The 14,743-nt window shown below is 37.4% G+C and overlaps 1 protein-coding gene across 1 annotated transcript; it reads left to right on the top strand.

Moving 5' to 3' along the window:
• The first annotated feature begins 9,694 nt into the window (after positions 1-9,694).
• LOC116801744 lies at positions 9,695-13,730 on the top strand. Its single transcript, XM_032723000.1, has 2 exons — positions 9,695-11,117; positions 12,303-13,730. The coding sequence occupies exons 1-2, from the start codon at positions 11,053-11,055 to the stop codon at positions 12,841-12,843; spliced, it is 606 nt and encodes a 201-aa protein (XP_032578891.1). The 5' UTR covers positions 9,695-11,052; the 3' UTR covers positions 12,844-13,730.
• Positions 13,731-14,743: the final 1,013 nt, after the last annotated feature.

Below are 14,743 nucleotides of genomic sequence, written 5' to 3'. Positions count from 1 at the left end.
GTTCAGTATTAAGAGGACTGGCGAGTGGTCAGATGATGTATCCGGTAGGGATTCGGCACTAATGAGGTTTCGAGGGATGTTTTAGTCATTGCAAAATCGATAAAATCAGGAATTTCGTTCGGGTCGGTCGGCCAGTATGATGGTCTGCCTGAAGAGACGTAGTCAAGTTCTATTTACATTTATGATGGCGTTATACAACTGTTTTCCTTTAGGGGTGACGAGGCGTGATCCCCAGTGGTTGTGTTTGGCGTTGTAGTCACCTGCAGCAATGAAATGGTCCCCTAGAGTGTTGAAGAAGTCCAGAAATTGTTGTTAGGATATACTATAACGTGGGGAACAGTATACCGCTGCGAGGCTGAGATTGCCGCTTCCTTGTTGTACGTTTATACATGTGCCCTGCATGTAATTAGTTGCAAACTCGCTATAATGGTGGTGTTTGATGCGATTTCTAATCAGGATACCGGTTCCGCCATGTGCTTTTCCGTCTGAATGATTTGTTCCGTAAAACAAAAAGCCCCTTATTCGGAAGATATATTTAGCAGTGAGATGTTGTTCCGACAGAGCATGACGTTAATTTGATTGTCATGAAGAAATTGAGCTATTTCAAGTTTATGCCGTGAAACGCCGTTGGCGTTCCACAATGATATTCGTAGGGCAACCATTGATTATGTGGAACGTTGTGATATTAGCATCTCCATGAGGAGATTTTGGTTGCGCATGAGGTCTTGCATTGTAGTCCGCATGAAGAACATGAATTCAATCATATTCTGCTGCAAAGTATGGTTTCATGGTTTCAATATTGCTTTGTTGTTGCGTCAGTAATCGAGGATTCGGTGTCGGATCAATTTGAGCAGAATGTAGAGTGGTTGTCGTAGTGCTAGGCTTAGTAAGTCCCGATTTCTGGACGTTTGCGAAAGTCACATTTTGTGAGGTGATCCCCGGGCCAAATGAGGATCTCTTTGCGGTTGAGAAAGATACGTCTGGGTTTATTTCTGAGGTTTCAAGTGTATTCTGTGCGTTATGGAGGCGTACAGGCGTTACTCGGGGGTGAAGCCGGCTTTTGAGGTCTTTGTATATTGGACAGCCTCTATAGTTTGCTGTTTGGTTACCGCCACAGTTTCCGCACTTTTTAGTATTGGGATAACTTTTATTTGTCTTGCAATGAGCAGAGTCTTGAAGCTCTCCACAGATAACACAAACTGGACGCAATGTGCAGTATGCTCTTGTATAGCCATATTCTTGACAGTTCGTGCGTTGGATTGGCCTTTGCGCTTGTGTGGTTCTTCTACGGTAATTCTACGATGCAGAAGAAATTGTAGCTTGTAGATTGGGTGCACTTCATGTTTCCGGACATAATACAATGAGCAGAAAAAATAAAAAGAAGACAAAGCAAAACAAAACAAAGAAAGTATTATACACATAATATTATGCACAAAATATTATACACAAGAACGAAACGTACAAAAACAATAAAGGGAATGGTTCACTATCAAATATTAAACTAGTGACAAGCCTTAACCTATCCAACGCTGGACGCGAATCGGTTCATTGTTCAACAGGTCACTGAAGTAAGTCAAGCAAACGCTTCAACATACTAGAAGTGAAGTCACTGAAGCTTTAAACAAAATAAGAAAAATAAACAAATAATAATAATAATAATAATAAAAAGAAAAATGTATTTATAAAAACAAACAACTCTATACCCATTTGTACTACCGCTGAGACAAAACTATTTATATTGCACAAAAATATAAGAAACAATAACAAACCGCTACATTACACATATTAAAAATTCTAGCAATAAGGAAAGAAGTCTACCACTACACCACACGAATAACATAAGCAACGTAGAAGAAATTCTCTTGTTAATCAGAGGAACCGATAAGACACCCTACGGTCAAATGCTTCTAAGGGCAATTAGGCAGAAAATCGAAGGTAAGGCCGACGATGCTCTTCACTCATCCGGAGCCAGCCTTAACTTCCGACAAGCGAGACGAACAAACTCTCTTATCCGAACTACATAACCTAGCTGATTCTAAACGTCCAATTCCAACTTTATTAGAAAAATGTATTATTAAAATTTTCTACCAAGTGCCTCGAAAAACAAACAGGGTACTTAATTAAACGAGAGACCGGGTCCCCCTTGCCATACATTATAATCCACCCAAAATCCAAATACCCTCTAAAATTCCTAATAGACACAGGGGCAACTATGTCAATCATTATCCCTGAATTAATCCTAAACCCGGGCCGAATTACTCTAACAAACCCAATTTCAATTAAAACCTCACTTAACGTGCACGAAGTCTACTAAGAAACCGGAGTACCGTTATTAAAAGAATTCTCAGATACTACATCTTACAAACTAATTCTGTTCAGATTTCACCAATTATTCAATGGATTAATAGGTATGGACATCTTACAAAGAGTGAAGGCAATAGTCAATATTAAAACATCTGTACTAGAAACTGAACACTTCAAAATCGTAATGCACACAGAAAAGTATACAGCCTCAGAACTCCATGTTCTAGAAGAAACTTCCAAGAACCCGATAGCCTTTTCGTGTAAAACAACACAAATTTCCGAAACTTATCGACTGATCGACTCGCCACTCTGCAGGGAGCGCGGCAGTCAGTCGCTGTTGAACCGAGCTAGAGTACAGATCGAAATAAAAGAGAATGTTAACTTCTGTAAACGGCGGCTAAAATCTCAGAAGTGGGATTAATAATCCAAAATGGACGATAAAATCATCCTGAACGACTTTTCGCTGATAACTCTAAAAGATTGGCTACGTATTCTAGGTCAAAATACGGAAGGCACAAAAGCCGAATTAATCGCGAGGCTGCAAGACATCCCAACGGCAGTTCGGGGCGATTGTCCACCGGAGCACCCACAGAAAAACGCTCCACCAAGAAACGACATTTTTTCTTCACTGGATTTCCAGAATTGTGAAATTAACACCGATCACGTAAGTGTGAATGCGATGAACAGAAAAGAACAAACCGAAACTGGCAGTGAGAGGGAGACAAACATGTTCGAGCTACAGCAACTACGCGCAAAGCTAGCAGAAGCGAAGGCAATGCTTAACGGAACACGATCGAGCTTGCAGTTCCAAGAACAACAACAACCAGAGCAAAGCAAGGCTACAGTTAGTTCCGTTATCCAGACGGCGCAGTTTACGCAGGCTGGCGCCACAAAAGAGAACACAACATTTCACTCGCCGCAGCGATCCAACGAGAGAGCGGAGAGCCAGCGTTTTCCAGTTAATGTTCTCGGTCTCGCCAAAGAGACGATAACCAATTACGATGGGAAAACTTGCGCGCGTGCCTGGATAACAGTGGCACAACCATTTACGCATCTTACTCATCACTAAACTTAAAGGAAACGCGCAAGTCTGGTTACATGCGCACCCTGCTCAATTGATCGAACCAATTGACGAATATTTGGAAAACGGATTTATACGACCAAGCGACTCGGAATATGCATCGCCCATTGTTTTAGTGAAAAAGAAAACTGGAGACTTACGTATGTGCGTCGATGTGCGTCGACGAAAAGATTTTTCTAGACTAGCTAAACCACTGCACGACATTCTTAAAAAAGATAAACCGTTCAAATTTGGTAGTGAAGAAATGATTTGTTTTAATATGTTAAAAGATAAATTAATACAGTCACCGGTCTTAGCTATATACAACCATAAACACGAAACAGAATTGCATTGTGATGCAAGTTCTTCTGGATTCGGTGCTGTACTTATGCAAAAGAAGGAGGACCAGAAATGGCACCCAGTTTCATTCTTTTCAAAACGGACAACAGATATTGAATCAAAATACCACAGTTTCGAGTTAGAAACTTGAGCCATCGTGTATTCGTTACGTAGATTTAGAGTTTATCTTCATTGGAGGACATTTAAAATAGTCACCGGACTGCAACTCATTAGTTTTGACCCTAAGCAAAAAAGAGCTAAACCCTAGGATAGCCAGGTGGGCTTTAGAATTTCAAGGTTATGATTTTGAAATTGTGCATAGGGCAGGTAGCCGCATGCAACATGTTGACGCACTAAGTAGGTGTACAAATATTATGGTAATACAAACAAACAGTTTCGAAGATAATCTAGTAATATGTCAAGGGAAAGATACAAAATTAAAAGAAATCAGGCAATTGTTAGAAAACATAGAAAATAAATTGTATGAGATGAGAAATGGTATAGTTTACCAAAAGACAAATGAAAATAGATTGCTGTTCTAAGTTCCGATAGAAATGGAAGAACAAGTGTTATACAAGTATCACAACGAACTTGGACACGTAGGAAGAGACAAAATGATAGAAGCTATAATAAAAAACTATTGGTTTCCAAATTTAAAACAGAAGTGTAGTACACATATCAGCAACTGTTTAAAATGTATTTCATTCAGTCCCAAAACAGGAAAAACAGAAGGATTTCTACACAACATACCTAAGGGAAACAAACCTTTTGAAATCATCCATATTGACCATTATGGTCCAGTAGACTTGGGTAGACCGAAGAAACATATTCTAGTGATAGTAGATGCATTCACAAAGTTTGTCAGACTATACGCAACAAAAACTACGAACACAAAAGAAGTCATACAATCGTTAAACGACTACTTCAGAGCATACAGTAGGCCTAAGTGTATCATATCAGATAGAGGAGCATGTTTCACGTCTGGCGATTTTGACTCATTTTTGAAAGAATGCAATGTTAAACACATAAAAATTGCAACAGGATCGCCACAAGCCAACGGTCAAGTTGAACGTATAAACCGAAGTCTTGGTCCAATGATTAGCAAGTTAATTGAACCTGATCAAGGTCTACACTGGGACTTAGTCTTAGAAAAGGTCGAATATACCCTGAACAATACACAACACCGCAGCATTAAACAGTATCCTAGCATAATGTTATTTGGTTTACAACAAAAAGGACAAATTATGGCTGAGTTAAAAGAAAAAATTGAGGAAATTGGAGAAACGATTGAAGAAAGAGATTTAAAAAGTATTAGAAATAAAGGCGAGGCAAGTCAGAAAAGAGCACAAGCATACAATAAAGAATATGTTGACAAAAAACGAAAACGATCAGGAGTGTTCACAAAAGGCGACTACGTCATGGTTAAAAATGTTGACTCAAAAACAGCCATAGCTAAGAAGTTAATTCCAAAGCATAAAGGACCCTATGTCATAAGCAAAGTTCTCAAAAATGATCGCTTCCTTCTGGAAGATGTTGATGGATTTCAAATTTCTCGCAATCCTTACCGGGGTGTATGGAGCATACAGAATATAAAACACTGGCAAAGAAAAATTAAGAGTCTACAAAATAGAAAGTATAATTTAAGAAACTCTGTACAAAATAGAAAGTATAATTTAAGAAACTCTGTACAAAATAGAAAGTATAATTTAAGAAGCAATTGTAAAACAAAGAAAACAAACAAGAAGAAAAGAAAACCTAAAAAATGTCTAAGACCGTTTAAAAGTATCTCTACTAAGAAGAATAAAATGAGAAACAGGACCCTTAGCTTTAAGAAACGTTAATTGTTATAAAATCCTACGATCGGGAGATCTAGTTGTCAGGACGGCCGAGTTGTAGTAGGCTGCTCCTTCTACCCTCTTCCTTTACTCTTAGTCATACATTCCTAGTCATACATACCTAATTATACATAGCCAATCTAGTCACAAGCTTATACATTCATACACCCATCCTTACTATATACATACATACAAATATTATCGAGAAACTTATCGACTGATCGACTCGCCACTCTGCAGAGAGCGCGGTAGTCAGTCGCTGTTGAACCAAGCTAGAGTACAGATCGAAATAAAAGAGACAATTGAAATAGTATTCGAATGTTAACTTCTGTAAACGGCGGCTAAATACCCTAAGACAAGACCGACATTCTTACCCAACTGAGGAATGAACACTTAAACGTCGAGGAATTTACAGCATTAAAAAACCTTTGCAAGAAATTTCCAAAACTTTTTCACCATGAGGGAGATAACCTAACCTTCACGAACCTGGTTAAACATAGAATACAGACTACAGACGAAGTCTGTACATTCAAAAATGTCCGTACATTCAAAACCATTCCGGCATAGCCCCATAGAAAGACAGTAGATACAAAGACAAATAACCACTCCCCTTAGAAAGCTTAACAAGAAGACCGTCAAGATTTGTCCCTTGCCCATTATAAACAACGTTTTAGACAGGATAGCTAGAGCAAAATATTTCACAGCTTATTTCTCATCAAGTGGAAATGTATCCCAAAGACATTAGCAAGACGGCCTTTTCGACATTAGACGGACATTTCGAATTTTTCAGAATGCCTTTCGGCCTCACCAACGCACCAGCAACCTTCCAAAGAGTGATGGACAACATACTAGCAGACCTTAACGGTAAATGTTGCCTAATTTATCTCGATGACATCATAGTCTTTTCATCATCACTCCAGGAACATGTCAATGATCTAAAGCTGGTATTTGACCAACGAAGAACAGCAAACCTAAAACTACAATCGGAGAAATCACAATTTTTCAGGAAAGAAATTGAATATCTGGTTCACATGGTTACCAATTCTGGTATAAATCCTAACCCTCATAAGTTGGTTGCCATTAAGGTATTTCCTATGCCAAAAACCCAAAAACAAATTATGTCATTTCTGTGAGTACTCGGTTATTATAGAAAATTCATAAGAAACTTCGCAGCGATCACTAAACCTCTGACTCAACAACTAAAAGGCAAAACAACAGTCAAAATAGATGATACATTAGAACCTTTGAAACTTGCAAAACGCTGCTATGCAACGACCTTATCCTTCAATACCCCGACTTTAGCAAACCCTCTATATTAATCACGGACGCTAGTAACTTCGCCATGGGGGCGGTATTGTCCCAAGGCACGCTTAACCATGATAGGTCTGTGTCCTTCGCTACTAGAACGCTATCAGTACGGAAGTAAACTATTCAACCGTAGAAAAAGAAATTTTAGCCATTATCTGGGCAACAAAACACTTTCGCCCCTACTTATACGGACAGAAATTTATGATTGTTACGGATCATAGACCATTAACGTGGCTTATGAATATTAAAGAACCAAATTCAAAACTGGTTCAATGGAAACTACAATTACTGGAATACGACTATGAGATAATATACAAGAAAGGATTTCAGAACGTGGCAGCAAACGCTCGTAGCCGTGTGACGGCCGAAGTTAATACTAATTCCATTGTCCCCCCGGAAACAAAAACACTTCCTACATAATTTTCCTTTCTAGTAAACCACTAAACGAATTCAACTTACAAATCGTCTTCAAAGTCACAAAACAAGTCGAAAGATCAATTTCCTTGCCGTTCAAAAGCAAAATGAAAAGAACAATATCAGAGACACATTACGATACAGAAAAGATGTCTAATATTCTAAAACATTTACTTAAGCCCAACAAAACTTGTGCTATCTTTCACCCACCGAAATATTGAAAACTATTGAAGAAACCTTGATAGAATACTTTTTACTAACCAATCTATACAAGGTTATTAGATGCACGAACCTCTTAAAAGACATAACCGACCCACACGAACAAGAAACAGAAATAAGCAAATACCACTTAGCAAACAACCAGAGGAGAATAGACGAGACAGTAGCTCATTTAAAAGGGTCAATATACTTCCCACTACTAAAGACCAAAGTTTCAAAAATTATTAACGACTGCGACGTCTGCCAAACACTTAAGTACGACAGGCAACCGCAAAGACTCGAATATTCAGAAACAGAAACTCCCCTAGACCCAATGCAAATTATACCCGTAGACATTTATACAATCAACGGAAAAATAAATACTAACTATGATTGACAAATTTTCTAAATTTGCGGCAGGGTATACAGTACCATCGAGAGACAGTCTCAACATAGTAAAATCAATGAAGACTTTTCTCTCGACATTCGGACTTCCGAAAAAACTAATTTGCGATCAAGGTCCGGAATTCGCAAACAAACTTTTTAAAGACTTTTGTGCTCAGTATAGCATAGAATAACACATGACTTCATTTCAACAATTTTCGAGTAATTCCCCAGTGGAAAGTCTCCATTCGTCTCTAACCGAAATATACAGAATAATACTAAACAAAAGAAAAACAGAAACACTCGCTTGTCACCAAGAAGACATCTTCTTTAAAACATTGACAACTTAAAATAACGCAGTTCACTCGACAACAAAATACACACACTCCAGATTTTCCACAGAAGAAAGTCATTATAAATCAAAACAACGAACACGACTACCTACAAAGACTGAACGACTTTCGCAACACGATCTACCCAAACATTAAAAAGAACACGGACGATAAAATGAAGGACCGTATAGCTAAGAGCAATGAAAATAGGAACCAATCAGAAACTATCAAGATAGGTAAAACAGTCTTTAGAAAGAAAAATATAAGGAATAAACTAACGCCCCGATTTACGAAACATATCGTTAATAAGGACAACGGGTTGACGTTTATATCACAAAAGGATCAAAAAAAAATTTCACAAAAGAAAACAAGAACAAACAATTATTAAAAAATTCATCAAAAACTACAATAACAAAATATATAAGACACTCAATGACGAACACAACGAAATACACTTACTCCAATATATTACTAGAATTAATTTCAATATAGATATTTTATGTAGTAGGCTAGAGGTACGCATACATAAGTTCAGTATAGCAACATAGTATATAAACATTAAGTGTATAAACATTAAGTCATGGTTCGCTTTCGGGTGGCATTCTCTCTGTTTCGCAACATCGGCTCTGTAGCAACAAGCAGAGAGGCAGATCAGTAACGGAGAGGGAGTCAGTCGAATGCGAAAGCTGGAAATACAAAGTACCGAATAAACTGAAGAGGCTAAATCCTGCGTTCCTCTTTTTTTTAAATAAGAGGGCTTATAGTACCCCTACATTTACAAAACCATATTTATAACATAGCGGAAAGTATTTTGCTAACTAAACTCAATGTAATACCTTAATTTATATTATCAGAAACAGAAATTGTATCCATAAATAAATTTATATCAAATCAGAACATAACAATAGAATCCGAAGAACATTTTTCTTTAGATTGCTAACCTTAGAAACTTATATCAATAAATCATACAATAAATATTACGTTATTCCATGTCAAAATACCTATATTTAAGACACAAATTTTCCAATTAGCACACGTGGTTCTTCTGTCACTACAACATATAGTACTATAGCCTTTGGATAGGGAGACATGCCAGTAGGAGGCATCTTTAAGGTCTATTTTCGAAATAATATTGGCTTTCGGCAGTCTGGTGAATATCCAGTCGATACTAGGTGATGTATTTATTTTCTTTTCTTTTTTCTTTTACAGTGCACGTATTAATTTACCTGGCGTCCAGGCACAAACGAACGTTTCCTGGTTTCACCACCAGCCTCATTTAAAAACTCCAAGCACTATTTGACTTCTAAATCACCCCTAGTTTTAACATGTAGTAGGCTACATTAGCAACATTAAGTATATAAACATTAAGTGTGGCATTCTCTCTGTTTCGCAACATCGGCTCTGTAGCAACAAGCAGAGAGGCAGATCAGTAACGGAGAGGGAGTCAGTCGATTGCTAAAGTTGGAAATGCAAAGTACCGAATAAACTTAAGAGGCTAAATCCTGCATTACTGTTTTATTTAAATAAGAGGGTTTATAGTACCCCTATAAACATTCTATCGATTTCTCCATAAGTAAATTTTTCTACGGCCGGTGAAACTGGATAAAATCGCTGTTTGATCGGTGTAGATGTTCCCATGTTCCCGCGATAGATATTATTAAAAAAAATTAGATAAAATTTAAAAATTGTTCAAAAGGATGGGAGTGATCGGTTCGGCGGCTTTAGGGCGGTAGAGTGGGAGTGGCAAGAAGTTTTTTGCAAATCGATAGAAATTTAAGCGACTAATAAAATTCTAAGAAATGTCCAACAATATTTTAATAATGTGGGCGTGGCAGTTTTAGGGCTTTACAGTGGGCGTGGCAAACTTGTTGTTCTTGCAAATCGATAGAAATTTACAAGACTTATAATTACAAAAATACATCCTAAGACAACAAAATTGAAGAAGTAATTAAATGAAGAGGGTATAGAAGATAAGAAGAAGACGAATTACAAATAGGTCGCAGTATGTTAAATCGTTTGTCATCATGCTTTTGTCCAGTTGGCATGATTCTTGAGAAAATTTGGAAGTCGAAGAAGAAACACAAGACGAGTATAAAATAGAAAACAATTTGACTATTTTTTGAAAAAGTTCGGACTTAAAAGGCAACTGACGGCTACTCACACGCCGCAGAAAAATGGTATTGCTGAGCGAGCAAATCGCACATTAATAGAAATGGCAAAAAGACTCCTAATTCACGCAAATTTACTGGAATTTCTGTGTGCTGAAGCTGCGCAAACCGCTTATTTGCGTAATAGATTTCCAACTAAAGATCTCAATGGAGGGACTCCCTTTGAGTTATGGAATGGGCGAAGGCCATCTGTAAAGCATCTTTTCACCTTTGGATCACGTGTTTTTGCACTGTATAAACCAAAGAAGAGGCAGTTTCAGGCAAAAGGAATCGAGTATGTGTTTGATGGATATTCACACGAGAAAAAAAGTATCGTCTCTACGATCCCGAAAAACGGTCAATAATGGTACGTCATGACGTAAAACTTTTAGATGGTGAGTTTAAGTCAGCTGCACAGAACTCAATAATTGATTTAGCGACATAATAATTGATTTATATGCAAAAGGCCATCTATGGCTTAAAACAATATGGAGTATCCTGGAATAATGCACTGGATGAGGTTTTAAAAGGTCTAGATATCAAAAGATGTGCCTTTACGTACATCTCACAGAGCAGAAGGACATTGCTGTTTACGTAGACGACTTAATTATCATTTATCCTACCGAGAGAGACATAAAAAGAAAAATTGCTGAAAAGTTCAAGACACATGATAGCGGACCCTAAAATATTGAATTGAAGTTAAGCGAGCTGGTGAACGAAGACATGTAACAATGTCCTTATTAGCCAACTATGGGATGCAGAACTGTCGATCTGCGCCCACGCTAGTTGCGCCAAGGTAAATATAACAGAGTATCGATCGCTGATAGGTTCCCTTATGTATTTAGCAGTGTAAAGCCGACCCCATATATTGCACGCCATTTGCAAGTTATCTCAACGGAACACGAATCCTCACGTAGAGCACCAAACTGCAGACAAGCTTGTTTTCCGATATTTGTTTGGAACCATGGATATGAACATCACATATCACAAAACTGGAAACCAAGTAAAGGGCTTTGCTGATGCTGATTGGGCAAATGAAATGAAATTTAATGCAGGATATGCGTTTATGTTGGGCGGCAGCGCGTTGCTAAAAGAAGTTGACTGTTTAGACCAAGATAAAATTGTCTTAGTAGGTGACAATATTAAAGATTTTCAAAAAAATTTATAATTAACAAGAATATAAATATTTAATCCTAAAATATTGAAACATGAAGAGTAGAGTAAATTTATTATTAATATCAATCAAAACTTTAGCTTGTTTAAGCAGCCGAACTAAAAACATTTTTATTCATTTAAAGAAACACCAAAAAATCAAGTTATGAGATACCAAGATAAATGATGTTATGTTATTTAATTTTATATTATGGCATTAACGATAACTATGAACATTTAATAAATAATGAAAATAATATATTTCATTTGGAGAACTCATCAGCAAACATATTATATCAAACATTTTTAATCACTGGTCAATGCATCTCTCAAAGCCTTTTGTAATAAAACAGCCGAAACACATTTGTATTTGAAAATAAATCTTTAAGACACAAATAGTTAAAGTAAAAACAAATTAAAACAGATTGCGAAATGTTCCACAAATCAATGCAAGGCCACAATATAATGAAATTAAGCCAATGCACTTTAAAAGTCCATATACCCACAGTTGAATAAAGAAGTTATTCAAATTAATAAGACATAAACATTAAAACCCCTCAAGCATAAATCTTTCCTAGCTTTTGATCGACGGCACCATAGTTGCAGAGATTTTTTGAACGTAAATTTATTTTCAAATTGCCATTTACAGCCAATTTAGTATAAACGAAATTTTTCGTATTAATAGTATAATAGTATTGACAAAAAGTTCAGTAGTTATCGATTTTCTCTTGTTTCCTTGTTTGAAAATGTCTATAAGAAATTATCGCTGTGGTGTCGTCCAATTGATGGCAATAATGGCATTCACTGTTAATGTCCGGTGTGATTTCAGATCGATAACGTTACCAAAGGGGGAAATCGCCCTGGAGGAGATAAGCACTGCAAGAGATCTTAGTCATCAGCTTTGGGACCAAGGTTGGAGCAACAGTCTTTCGCTTGGACTTGGCCCCACAACCAGTGAAGTGTTAAACGCCTTTTCAGTGGCTAAGCTGGCCTCTGCTAATGTTTTTATTGCGCAGAAACAACTAGAGACTGCAAAGGAAAATGTGTTAAATCAACAAAGAATAGCCACTGAAAAGCAAACACAAGCTTTAATATTGAAACAAAAGTCTCAAGCAGCGTCTGCTATATACCACTCTGAGGCTATTGAACGACGTCTTGCAGCATCCAAGTCAGCGGTGGCACGTGCAGCTGCTAATTTTGCTGCGGCTGAAATTAAAAAAACTAAAAATGAAGCTGCCAAGCTTGGCCACATTACTCGAAATGGTCAGCACGTTTTATCCTTATCGCCAGAAAGAAATCATTTATCTATATCGTATCTACAACCGGTTCACTTCAGTTCATGGCTTAATGGTCAGAGTCATTTTCCTTAAAAGCTATAAAATAAACAAAACATATATTGAAATAATCAATATATCTCATTTAGTTATTTAATGTAAAAGATATTCATCCATCATCCATATAAATCCATCGGCAACTGACGCGTATATACCTTTGCAGTAAATATATAAAAACAATGAGATTAACAAATAACATTATTATACAACATTATTCTATGATGGGTCTAGTCACAAGGTCCAAAGTTCAGCTAAGTACCCTTGCTCTCTTGAAAGCAAGCAGACACTATCTGCTCTTCTGTTGTCTTGCTATATTCCCTCCGTCTCACCATCGCTCTCAAAATTCTCTCTTCAATTGCACAAAACTCTCTGTTAAGCTAATATGCTTTTTTTATTGGCAATTTTAAGCAATGAAAAGACGAGGGTTATGTACCGATTTTTAACGATATGTTTTATTGGGTTTACGATTTGGAAAATGGCAAGGCATACAATAATATTAAAAGATATTGAAAGATCCCTTTCATTAAATTTTGCCCGAGATTTTTTTGGGTTGTTTGGGGCGGTAGAGTGGGCGTAGCTACATCAGGAAATAAACTAATAAATAAATAAAGAATTATTTTTACAAAAAAAGTTTCAAATCACTCTGATATTCTATAGGAATGCTAGAGTCGACTTCTCCGACTTTCTGTTAGTCAGCGAACGCCGATATTATCTATTGGCGAAAAAAATGAGAAACAAATTTAAAAGTGTGGGCATAGTAGTTCTGGGAGGTTTGTAGGCGTAAGAGTGGGCGTACAAAAAGTATTTTTTGGAAATCGATATAAATTTACAAGACTAATAAAAATGAGACAAAATAAAAAAATAACACATTTTAGAATGGGCGAAATGGGCCAATAAACCCTGCTGGTTGCAGGGTGTATTTAATGATTCGAATATATAATTTGTACACACAAGATAACGCTTAAGCGGTGTTTAAGTATAATCAAAAAAAATATAATATAATATAAAAATATACCGTGCAATTAACCACCACTTCTTTGGATAGGTTGCCCATTTTGGGAAGGTAGTAGTCAAAAAGGACTTGTTTAATATTTTCCTGTGCGGCTCTGTACGCACTGCTGTGTTCCTCAGTAATGATTTCTAACTGCTCGTTCCTATCCTATGCAGTGACGGAATTGGGAAGCCGGAAATGCATAATGAGGTCGTGTTGGAAACTTACTAGACTGGACACGTCAGGGTTAACGACTTCTTTTAGGGCTTGTCAGTGAAACTGATCAAGTGGTGAGTTTTGATTCGGAACAGAACTATGTTTCGCTTGAGCGGAATCAGTGCTGCCTCCAGAATGATCTGGATCCTGAAGCAATTTAACGGTTTATCAGAAGTTTCGACCGTGTAGGTCAGGGACAGATCTCTGTGAATAGTAGCAGCGTCTGATTGGGGTTCGTTTTGTAAGGCACTCAGATTCTGCCTAGAGAGGGCATCTGCCCTGAAATTTTCTTTGCCAGGTTTCTAAAAAAATTTGGCATTATCCTGGTCTATATAAGATTTCAAACTCTTTATCTTGGCATTCGTGTTCTTATCGGTAACAGCGAATGTGAGAGGTAAATATATTGATTTCCCTGGAGCCACACAGGAAGTTCTGCAACTTACATAAGGCCCTCGGCCCTTGCTCGGGATGTTTAAGGGTACGAGATATCATGGTGATCGCCCTCCCTCTTGAAACAGGACTGCACCAATGCCACTTGCCGACGCATCTGTGGTGAGGTCAAAGGGCTTTTTGAAGTCGGGGTACTTGAGTATAACATCCTCGGATGTTACAATGTTACGCAGGCTTTGAAATGCGTTGCGATGAGACTCATTAAACTCAACACGAATCTTTTTATGTGTCTACTCACCGAACCATTTTCCCCTTTCAGGATATCTATAATCGGACGGG

Source organism: Drosophila sechellia, chromosome 3R (genome assembly GCF_004382195.2).
Source record: "Drosophila sechellia strain sech25 chromosome 3R, ASM438219v1, whole genome shotgun sequence".
NCBI lineage: Eukaryota > Metazoa > Arthropoda > Insecta > Diptera > Drosophilidae > Drosophila > Drosophila sechellia.
Note: the sequence above shows the minus strand (reverse complement) of the source record. Positions and strands in the feature narration are given on the sequence as shown.